Here is an 11,449-nt window from a genome sequence, read left to right as displayed (position 1 = left end):
CTGAGTCTTGAGAAGAAGATTTTTGAAATATTGGTTAATTTTCCCTTTGGGGCCCCGCCCTGGCCCCAGGGGTTGGGGTAGGAATCCCAATTTTACAATTTTGTAGCCTCATCTCCCAAGGATGATTCTGACTAAGTTTGAACAAAATCCATCCACTGGTTCTTGAGAAGAAGTTGAAAATGTAAAAAGTTTACGCACGACGACGGACAGACGGAAAGTGATTAGAATAGGTCACCTGAGCTTCTACAAAATTCTACATAAAACATTTTCAGAAAATACAACAAGAAATTCAGAGCATATTTCCAAGACAGATTTTTAAGCTTTTAGATATGCTAGTATGATTAGATACAAACGAAAAAGAGGAATTGATCATCTAAGTTTAATATATACACTGTGTGTTTTGGTATTTATATATGACTTATCCAAATAGGTTTTGGCTTCTGTATAGCAGTGCCTTAAGGAAAAGACGATGTGATGTGATCAATGTACTTTTGGCATTGCCAAGAGGTATAAACACTGACTAATATTAAACAATATGTAGGCAAATGAAACATGACAAAAATCGTATCCACACATCGTGGTCATATCAACCAGGGCCCTGACAGTGAATGTGCTCCATCCATACTTCCACACATCGGTGACAAAGTTACATCTACCATGATTTAGTGCTAAAGCTATGTATATGGTGATTAAACATAACTGAGGAGTTAAAGGCACTTGTTTTTATTGAAGTTCTTCCACAAGGGCAAGACTATGGTCGGACTTGAGTTGTATTTCAACCAAGTCATTTCGTTGTGAGACACACAACTTTTCAGGTCATGTGAGAACAGCTGTTGATTGTGCACTAACTTCACTTTCAAAATGAATGTAAAATGTGGTTTTGCACTGGGGTCAAAGATTTTCAAACTAGACGAGTTATCCAGAATAATTAATCAAAGCAATCCTCTGTTCCTGAATATAATCTATATTATAGACCTACTGTTTTTATTGTTGTCTCAATCATTCACATTATTCCCCATGTTCAGCGTATTCTTACACGTTGATTTTATCTTTAATTATACCATTTTCATCAGCACGATCCAGTATACTACAGAACAGTGGCGACTCAATCTGTAAATTAAAACAAAAACATTCAATTTGTCAGTTTCTTTTTATATGCAATAATGTTTTATTAATATGTGTTAAGTATATATAATACAGAAGTAATAGACTATTATAATTATTAAATTCCATTTCTAAATTCTTTAACTTGTTTTTGAAAAAAAATCTTTCTTTAAAATGATTTCCAACTAACAGTGAATGGTTACAATATTCTTGTATTCTAATGTGCTACTTACCCCTAAAATATATTCACAAGTTTTAGGTTCCATGAGATATATAGAGACAGAATGTGGCTGTCCAGGATTAGGTACACATCTGAAAACCAGACACAAGCTCAATCAACATATTTTTGTACTTGACATAACTTTTGGTTGAAATTTCTTACGAAAAGAAGTTGCAAGTTTAATTGAATGCAAGTTTAATTGAAATCTCTTTTGAAATGAAGTTGCTAGATGATACTGAATCAGGCTGGGTGAAACAGGATGGACATTGGTGAAGCTAACTATCATTTAGGGTTCCATCATCAATTCACTTTATTTTCATAGTCTGTTTGAACATAGTTATGTTGAGGAGAATATTGTACATATTTTAACCCTGTTCAAACAGAGCAGATACTTACTTTAATTTAACTTCTGCTAGTCTTTTTCTACCTGTCACGTCGCATACTTCTCCATCTACATAGAGATAATTTAAAAACCTGCAAGTAAAACAGTATTATTGATTATGTGCTGAACATCAGCTAACAAAAAAACCACTATGGGAACATTCAAACCAACTTTCCTTGTAGTAAAACTGTGTATTTGTCATTAATAATTTATCAAATTTGTATGGAAAATGCTAATTTCAGCAGTTTTAGCATTGTAGGGAAATGTCAGCACTCTGAAACACAATTCTGATCACACAGATGAGCCAGCACAAAATCTATCATCTATCATCTCCTTCTCTACAGGAACAAGACTTACTTTCTTTTTCCTATTTCTGATGGTCTCTTGGTAGGGTGATTTGTTAACCATTCTAAATGTTTTTGCTCATTCCAATAGCCAAGGAAAACCTCAGTTCTTCCATTTGAATCCTACAAGAAATTGGTGAATTAATTACAATAAAAGTCTTCAAACTTGCCAAACTTGAATGACTCAGACTTAAACATTAATGGAGATAATTTTTAACTATAAAATCAATGTGCAGTACAAACATCTGGTTGTTTTAAAAAAAGAGGTCTACATGAAAAAAGAAATTTACAATGTGTATTATTTCCTCAAAATATTCCTGCTCTAGTCTCAATGTGACTCGAAGAGAAGATGAAACTGCTGCTCTTGCCTGAATGTGAAGTAAGAAAATATTGCATTAGTCCGGAGGTGACAAGGATGAAACAGAAAATAACTGCTTGAATAAAAATTGGTCGGGAAAACACTTACCTCATGGAATTGTTTAACATATTTTCCATAACATAATTCATGTTTCCACCAACCAGAGCCCTGGAAAGTACAGAAATATACATTGGGTAAATATGGTGTTGTGGAAGCAATGATGTAGACCTGAATACATATATAACAATGCAAACTCATTCTTTCTATAACTTCTGATAGCTCTGGATTTGTTATGCCCTTTGTACTTTTGCTAAAAATGGAATGTTTGGCTTAATACTATTAAACATACCTATGGAATGCTTAGCTAAACATTAAATCATTTATATACCTATATAACAGTGTCTGATTGGATTATTGATCACATGAGGGGGAAATAAAACATTGTGTCACCCTCAAATACCTAAGTTTCCCCAGACATATTTCCCATTTTCAGAGCCTTTATAGAAAATATGCTAGAGCCACAACACCTAAGTGACTGAAGCGGAAACCTCGTCATCTTCATGTGGTGTTGTAGTTCTATTTTGATATAATAAAAGATGTATTGTCGCTTGCAGTAGAGACACATGATTCTTTGTTTGCCTGAGATAAACCATGTGTCATAAGGGCGTGTAAATAGTATGTGGACCCTTATCCCTTGTAAACAGTTTATAAAACCCTTAACCTTTGTAAATAGTATGTGAAATACTTACCCCTTGTAAGCAATGACTGCCAGAGAGAAAGTCCCTGAGGACCTGTTTGTCAGTTGTATCTCCGAGTGTCGTGTCTGGGACCGAGACCTTTGGGGCCTGCTGTGGGGTCTCATGGGAGGCTGGTTGCACATCCTCAACCTGAATATCTCCAGGCTTTATCACAAATTTGTCTTTACTCTGTGTCACAAAAGATGCAATGAAATTTAGTTTTAATAACATACATGTATAAGCAAAGTATTGCAATCAATTTTTAATCCTCATGATCACCTATACACAGAATTCAGTTTCAAAAATGAACAAAAAGGGTCATAACTCTGTATATAGTGGAATAAGTAAAGGTTATAGCATGGTTTTCGAGTAGCAAGGGATTTATAACACCCGAGCGAAGCGAGGGTGTAATAAGTCCCGAGTGACGAGAAATCATGCAATAACTGGCTTACTGCATGCTTCCCAACTCGGAACAAAACAGAAAAATTGAGTAAAAAAGGTTCACCTGGACAATCTTTTTACCTACCCTACACTGCAGATAATTTACATGTACCTGTGTGAGCGAGTACTAATCAGAACCAGGTAAGTTTGTCTTTATTCTCAATAGCCAAGTCTGAGTGTATTCTTCATAATGGATAGTGTTTTTGGATTACTATCCAGCTCCAGTGTCAGGGAAGGTAAGGAATGTCTGTTCAACAATTAGAACAAAACACGGGAAACAATGTTGAATTTCTGAATACATTTTCAGAAAAAAATCAAAGCAGACTATTTTCCCGATGCTTCATTTAATAAATATTGAAATAATTCAAGAGGTTTTTATCAATCACATGTTTACGTAGTGTTAGACGCGAGATGATCATGAAAGTGAGCCAGGGAAAAAAACATGCTGTACGCATAGGCGATTTGAAAATAAAAACTAACAGAACTTGCATGGAACAGAGCTTAAAATTGAAATTGGAAAACGCGCCGAGATGTTGAAACGTAAGTTGATCGGCGATTCTCTGGCATAGGAATTTGGTTCAATTTTCTTTGTTAACAGTTACCTATTTAATAATACTTTTCACATAAACTCAGATAACAACACAGTATGTATCAAATGTATCTTTTATTGATGTTTGACATAAATAAATGTGTTGATCGTCGTTTGTCTTTGAGTTCCGTGTACCAAGGGAGATTTTCTCTTGTCCAAGATGGCGGTCTGCAAGAATCGTCGATCTTTTCATGAAAAAAACCTTAAAATTGCTTACACCTATGTATTTTGCGCACCCCCCCACTTTGGGCATTAAATTTCTCAAAAAAAAGTGCGCAAATTACACGAGTTTTTATGGTATAATAAGTGAAAACCAATAGTTTCAGAAAGACAGGTTTATCTTTTCACAGGTGAGTTCCTGTCTTTCACAGGCAAGTATGGGAGAAATTCCCTACATAGTGGTGCATAAACTGAATGACTGAATGGATTACAGACCTTCACTCCCCTCCCTTGGGGGGATTAACAATCTGCCACAGGGATTAACATTAAAAGTCTCTACCTCCACAGTTCTACATCCAAACAATCTGCATTATAGTGGATTTTCCAGATTTAAAGCTTGGATCTCTTGCTTTGATGATAGAAAAATGCTTGGCACAGTGTTAAGTTTGTGTTTTTGATAGACAGTTAGGTCCTCAGTGTCACTTTTTCAGAAATATTACACAGCAAAATCACATAACTTTGACAAGTATGGAAACATCTGAATTTCAAATAAGAACAAAGTACATTTTAGTGTATTTTAGAGATATTTTTTTTTAATACATGTTCATTAACAAAACTACTTTGAGTCTTATTTGTATACTTACTGGTTGAGCTTTGTAATTATTCTCCTCTCTGTCCCACTGTTTCAATACTGTCGGCTTATCGGGGGAGCCGTCAACAGCATGGCATGCTATCTTAGACACCGGTGCATTTTTTGGTCTGATCAAAAGACATCATATTTGATACATTTTAGCTGTGATCAAAAAAGTGTTCATTCGTAGTGAAGAAAATATATGTGTCAGTTGATAAAGGTTCTCAAGGAAGATTACACTCCACTGTTCAACAGTTCTCAATGTCACAAATGATATAAGGCATTCAAGTTAATGTACACTGTGAGTATAAACCTAGACAAACATTTATACCAAATTTTGTTCTACATTACATGCATTGTACTAAAACACATTTCAAAACATTTGTATGGTGCATTTGCATTGCAGCAGAATACTAAGTGCAAATTAAAAATAACTGACAATGTATCTCCTTACAAAACATTTTTGATGGAGCCCAAAAAAGTCTAAAAGGAGATATTTATTTAACATTATTATTTTTTCATATTATTCCCGACAAGTGATTGGCCAGAAGTGAATCATGTGTCCACCGATAAAAACCGATATTGACTTGGACGCGTGATTTTTGTTGAACGACTGGGTGTTTCTTACAAGAGGCCCATGGGCCTAAACGGTCACCTGAGTCTACAGTATTTATTTTTGTTGTTGAAATATGTACCAATTTGAGTAAAAAATAGTATAATGTTAACTTAACTTTGTCAGGACCATGAGCTGATCATTCCTAGACCAATTTTAAGTGAGATCGGCCTATTAGAACTTAGTAGCAAAATAGCGGCCATGGCAGCCAAATTGTATTTCTGATTGACCCGAAAAATAACAACACTTTGTCAGGACCATGATTCGATCATTCCTACAAAGTTTCAGTTCAATCGGCCAAGTAGATCTTTACTTTAAGTTTGAAATAGTTTACCAAAATGGCAGCTGTGGTGGCCATATTGGATTTCTGATCGACCTGAAAAATAACAACACTTTGTCAGGACCATGAGTCAATCATTCCTACAAAGTTTCAGTTCAATCGGCCTAGCAGAACTTGACTTTAAGTTTGAAATATGTTTTCAAAATGGTGGCCGTGGCGGCCATATTGGATTTATGATTGACCTGAAAAATAACAACACTTTGTCAGGACCATGAGTCGATCATTCCTACAAACTTTAAGTTCAATCGGTCCAGCAGAACTTGACTTTAAGTTTGAAATAGGTTTTCAAAATGGCGGCCGTGGTGGCCATATTGGATTTCTGATCGACCCAAAAAATAACAACACTTTGTCAGGACCATGAGGCGATCATTCCTACCAACTTTCAGTTCAATCGGTCCAGCAGAACTTGACTTTAAGTTTGAAATAGGTTTTCAAAATGGTGGCTGTGGCGGCCATATTGGATTTCTGATCGACCCGAAAAATAACAACACTTTGTCAGGACCATGAGGCGATCATTCCTACCAACTTTCAGTTCAATCGGTCCAGCAGAACTTGACTTTAAGTTTGAAATAGGTTTTCAAAATGGCGGCCGTGGCGGCCATATTGGATTTCTGATCGACCCGAAAAATAACAACACTTTGTCAGGACCATGAGGCGATCATTCCTACCAACTTTCAGTTCAATCGGTCCAGCAGAACTTGACTTTAAGTTTGAAATAGGTTTTCAAAATGGCGGCCGTGGCGGCCATATTGGATTTCTGATCGACCCGAAAAATAACAACACTTTGTCAGGACCATGAGGTGTTGTGAAGTTCATTCCTACCAACTTTCAGTTCAATCGGCCCAGCAGAACTTGACTTTAAGTTTGAAATGTAAAATGTTAACGGACGACGGACGACGACGGACGAAAACGGATAGCAATAGCTAAAGCTCAGGTGACCTAAAAATAGAATAATGACGTGTCTCCAAACGAACATATCGTCCCGCTTCCTTAGCATTTTGCTGTGTTTTTTTCAGATTGCTAACATTACTGTTTTGAAAATAATAAAACAATTGTAGCCTTTGACTTCGGTCAATACTTGGATTTATCGACCCGAAAAAAGATATATTGACCTCGGACTGCATCCTCTGAATATATCTTTCTCGGGTCGATAAATCCAGATATCGACCTCAGCCAAAGGCTATAATTGAATAATATAATAATAATTTGAGGTTCTTATATACCGCTTTATCACAACCTAGTTCGTAGGTCCAACTACATGGGGAGCATACAGCCGGTGCTGCCATTTCGGCACTCACAGCTAGCATTCAACAATTCTAGCACTGCCCAACCACATACTTATTAACAGCTGAGTATACTGGAACAAACGGAGTAAAGTATCTTGCTCAAAGATACAACACAGTGCTGTGACGTGACTCCAACCCTTGGGTCACGAGCCCGGCGTCCTAACGCTAGACTACTGTGCCTCCATGACTATAGAATAATCATAAAAATAACATAATGAACATCACTTTTGATGAGGCGAATAAAGAAATCTTCTGATATGAACAGAAAATCAGTCACATAATCCTAATTTTGTTTTACAAAACTTGGCCACAGTGATTACTCAAACATTTGTCATGTTTTTGACAAAATGTACAGAATTGAAGTTACCTCATTTCTGACAAAGACTAAAATGAATGTCTAAAGACACTCACTTAAACAATGGATTAGAACATAGCACTGCAGTGAGGACCACAATCTCATATTCACAGGTGGAGGTTTCCTTAAACTCGTAGATCTCTCCTCGACCTTCAGGCTGACACACATACAGAAATCGACACTTCCTCGGCTGTTGTGTCAAGTCACATGTGGTCCCATCTGTCATATTCACTTCAAAATATGGTAGATCAATATTGTCTATTTTCTTGATCTTAATCTGTGAATAAACAAACCCAGCATAGCATTATATTTCATAAACAAGAGGTCCATTGGACCTGTATCGCTCACCTGGTTTTATATTTAAGTCATTACAACTGAATGCATTAGTACATCTTTATATGAAATTTCCTCAAAACTAGACAAGATCTATGTTCTAACCCAACTGTCACCACACTATCTGACTATCAACTAATCAGGGGCCTCCATTGAGTTGCCATGTTAACAGATTTTGAAATATATAATATGTCATATTACAGGGTGTAATTAGACAATACTTTAATTTTCATTCAACTATATAAAGCTTTTATAAACCTAGAAACCAATTTTTAACAATTTATGAAAACTATACCAAAGAATATGATAATCTAGCTGAACCATTTCTTAGGACCGCAGGGGTCAAATCAACCTCATTTAATAAAGAAATGTTTGTTCTTCCTCAATAATGTTTTCGACAAAATTTTGTACAATCCGCTCAGGCAATTAGGGGGTATTAGCGTCTTAAAGCAAAATATTAGATAATTTTCCTGTTTGGGGCCTTGTCTTCCTAGCCCCAGGTGTCGAACCAGTCTCATTTATTTAGGAAATGATTGCCCTCCCCCAATTAAGTTTCAGAGCAAATTTGGTTGAAATCTTCTCAGGCGTTTAGGAGGAGATGCGTTTTAAAGCAAATTTAGCTAAGTTACCCTTCAGGGCCCTGCCCCCCTGGCCTCTGGGGTCGAACCAACCTCATTTATTTAAGAAATGATTGCCTTCCCCTAGTGATGCTTCAGACTAAATTTGGTTGAAATCCTCTCTGGCGTTAAGGAAGAGATGCGTTTTAAAGCAAATTTAGCTAAGTTCCCCTTCAGGGCCCCTCCCCCCTGGCGTCAGGGGTCGAACCAACCTCATTTATTTAAGAAATGATTGCCTTCCCCTAGTGATGCTTCAGACTAAATTTGGTTGAAATCCTCTCTGGCGTTTACGAGGAGATGCGTTTTAAAGCAAATTTAGCTAAGTTCCCCTTCAGGGCCCCACCCCCCTAGCCTCAGGGGTCGAACAAACCTCAATTATTTAAGAAATGATTGCTCGCCCCTAGTGATGCTACAGACTAAATTTGGTTGAAATCCTCACTGGCGTTAAGTAGGAGATGAATTTTAAAGCAAATTAGCTAAGATCCCCTTCAGGGCCCTGCCAAAAAGTTGACGACGGACGACGGACATACATGTCTTAACAATCAATCTCCACTTATTGAAAATATGACTTTTATGGATAATAAATTTAATGCTACCTTACCTCTGTAGGTTTTTTAACTTCTTCTATTTGTTCCCCCTCTGATGTTTTCGCTAGAAACAAAAAGTTGAGATATATAGATAAAGACTGCATATACAACAACAGCTGTCTACTTTTGTTAACAATGTTTTTGATAATTCTAGAAACATTCTACACATCAATCGAAATTAATTAGAAAGCTCCCATAATTATTGCAAAAATTTAACACAGCATTCCCATCTTTTGATATACAGTACAGCCTGTCTAAACAGGATGTCAACGGGACCAAACTATTTGTCCGGTTTACACAGGTGTCCGGTTTATACAGGGTCGGCATGTCATTTTTTGAAAATACAAAAATGTAGTGTTTTGCATACGATCTGTATACAAGTGTGTCAACAATAGAGAAATGAATCAATCGCAACGTTTAAGTATTTACAAAATATACAGTATTTATACAAATGAAGGGCAACCCAGCATTGGATAGCACTAATTTGTTTAGAATGTGAAATTTCAGGACCGGAATGAACTGGTTGTTTTTACATGGATTACTATGCCAACTTTTGTAAAACAACGCCGGTTTTCGGAATGGACAGGATCCAGTTTATACAGGGTTTAACTACTATGGTTATATAGGGAATATGCCAGAACCGCAAATCACAGCCGGTTAAGGCAGGGATCCAGATAAGATAGGGGCTGGTTTAGACAGGTTATACTGTACAAATCTTCATATCATTCTCAGTAAAGACTTGATGGACAAGTGGTGGTTATAAGGTAATTATGAATGTCCCAGTTAACAGACCGATATGTGAAATACATGTAGACGTAACATGCCGCACATTTGGCAGATGTATAAAAAAAGATGAGGTAAAAAGTGATTCAGGAAATTTCATAGGGGTTAATATGGGGCTTACCGTAATTATTTGGCAATAAGCCCATCAAAATGTTTTACTAACTAATGCTATTTGATTGTCCTGTAATAAGCCCACCCCCTACATTGAGTCAGAGATTATCTGCTTGCCCCCTGGGCTTATTGGAGATAGATAAGCATTAAGTAGAACAAAAAGCTTTAGCTCTTCCATTTAATATAATTTATAATAGACAGGTTTCAGAAACCTTTTAGAAGTCTAATTGTTTAATGAAATCAACCCAAGAAGTGCCTCCCTCATCATTACTATGGTAGAAGTGCCTCCCTTATCATTACTACGGTAGAAGTGCCTCCATTATCATTACTAGGGTAGAAGTGCCTCCCTTATCATTACTACGGTAGGAGTGCCTCCCTTATCATTACTACGGTAGAAGTGCCTCCCTTATCATTACTACGGTAGGAGTGCCTTCCTTATCATTACTACGGTAGAAGTGACTCCCTTATCATTACAACAGAAGAAGTGCCTCCCTCATCATTACTACGGTAGAAGTGCGTCCCTTATCATTACTACCGTAGAAGTGCCTCCCTCATCATTACTACGGTAAAAGTCCCTCCCTTATCATTAATACGGTAAAAATGCCTTCCTTATCATTACTACGGTAAAAGCGCCTCCCTTATCATTTCTACGGTAGAAGTGCCACCCTTATCATTACTACAGTAGAAGTGCCTCCCTCATCATTACTACGGTAAAAGCGCCTCCCTTATCATTTCTACGGTAGAAGTGCATCCCGTATCATTACTACGGTAGAAGTGGCTCCCTTATCATTACAACAGAAGAAGTGCCTCCCTCATCATTACTACGGTAGAAGTTCCACCCTTATCATTACTATGGTAGAACTGCCTCCCTTATCATTACTAGGGTAGAAGTGCCTCCCTTATCATTAATACGGTAGAAGTGCCTCCCGTATCATTACTACGGTAAAAGTGCCTCCCTTATCATTACTACGGTAGAAGTGCCTCCCTTATCATTACTACGATAAAAGTGCCTCCTTTATCATTACTATGGTAGAAGTGCCTCCCTTATCATTACTACGGTAGAAGTGCCTCCCTTATCATTACTACGGTAAAAGTCCCTCCCTTATCATTACTAGGGTAGAAGTGCCTCCCTTATCATTACTACAGTAGAAGAGCCTCCCTAATCATTACTACAGAAGTGCCTCCCTTATCATTACTAAGGTAGAAGTGCCTCCCTTATCATTACTACGGTAGAAGTGCGTCCCTTATCATTACTATGGTAGAGGTGCCTCCCTTATCAATTTTACAATTTGAAACCATCTACCTCAAAGGATAATTCTCACCAAGTAAAAATAATTTCCTACAGAAAGTTGTCAAAATATACCCAAAAGTGTTATTTCCCTATATAAACTATAGTAAACTTTACCCCCTCCCCAAGGGAGAACGGATAGCTCGGGGGTCCTGAAATTTACAATTTAAG

The 11,449-nt window shown here is 37.1% G+C and overlaps 1 protein-coding gene across 1 annotated transcript in view; it reads right to left on the bottom strand.

Annotated features, from left to right (window-relative positions):
- Positions 1–203: 203 nt before the first annotated feature.
- The window catches only part of LOC110441623 (endoplasmic reticulum lectin 1-like), a 21,374-nt gene continuing 10,128 nt past the window's right edge, over positions 204–11,449 (bottom strand). Inside the window, exons 6-14 of the mRNA XM_021484816.1 lie at positions 9,111–9,160; positions 7,616–7,836; positions 4,979–5,093; positions 3,158–3,334; positions 2,517–2,576; positions 2,064–2,173; positions 1,721–1,798; positions 1,338–1,416; positions 204–1,110 (exon numbers count right to left, since the gene is read on the bottom strand). Coding sequence (XP_021340491.1) covers positions 1,033–1,110; positions 1,338–1,416; positions 1,721–1,798; positions 2,064–2,173; positions 2,517–2,576; positions 3,158–3,334; positions 4,979–5,093; positions 7,616–7,836; positions 9,111–9,160 — 968 coding nt within the window. The 3' untranslated portion in view covers positions 204–1,032. The remainder of the gene's footprint in view (positions 1,111–1,337; positions 1,417–1,720; positions 1,799–2,063; positions 2,174–2,516; positions 2,577–3,157; positions 3,335–4,978; positions 5,094–7,615; positions 7,837–9,110; positions 9,161–11,449) is intronic.

This window comes from Mizuhopecten yessoensis, unplaced genomic scaffold (genome assembly GCF_002113885.1).
Source record: "Mizuhopecten yessoensis strain PY_sf001 unplaced genomic scaffold, ASM211388v2 scaffold716061, whole genome shotgun sequence".
Taxonomy (NCBI): domain Eukaryota; kingdom Metazoa; phylum Mollusca; class Bivalvia; order Pectinida; family Pectinidae; genus Mizuhopecten; species Mizuhopecten yessoensis.
The sequence above is the reverse complement of the archived record's forward strand: the minus strand, read 5'-3'. Positions and strand labels throughout refer to the sequence as shown.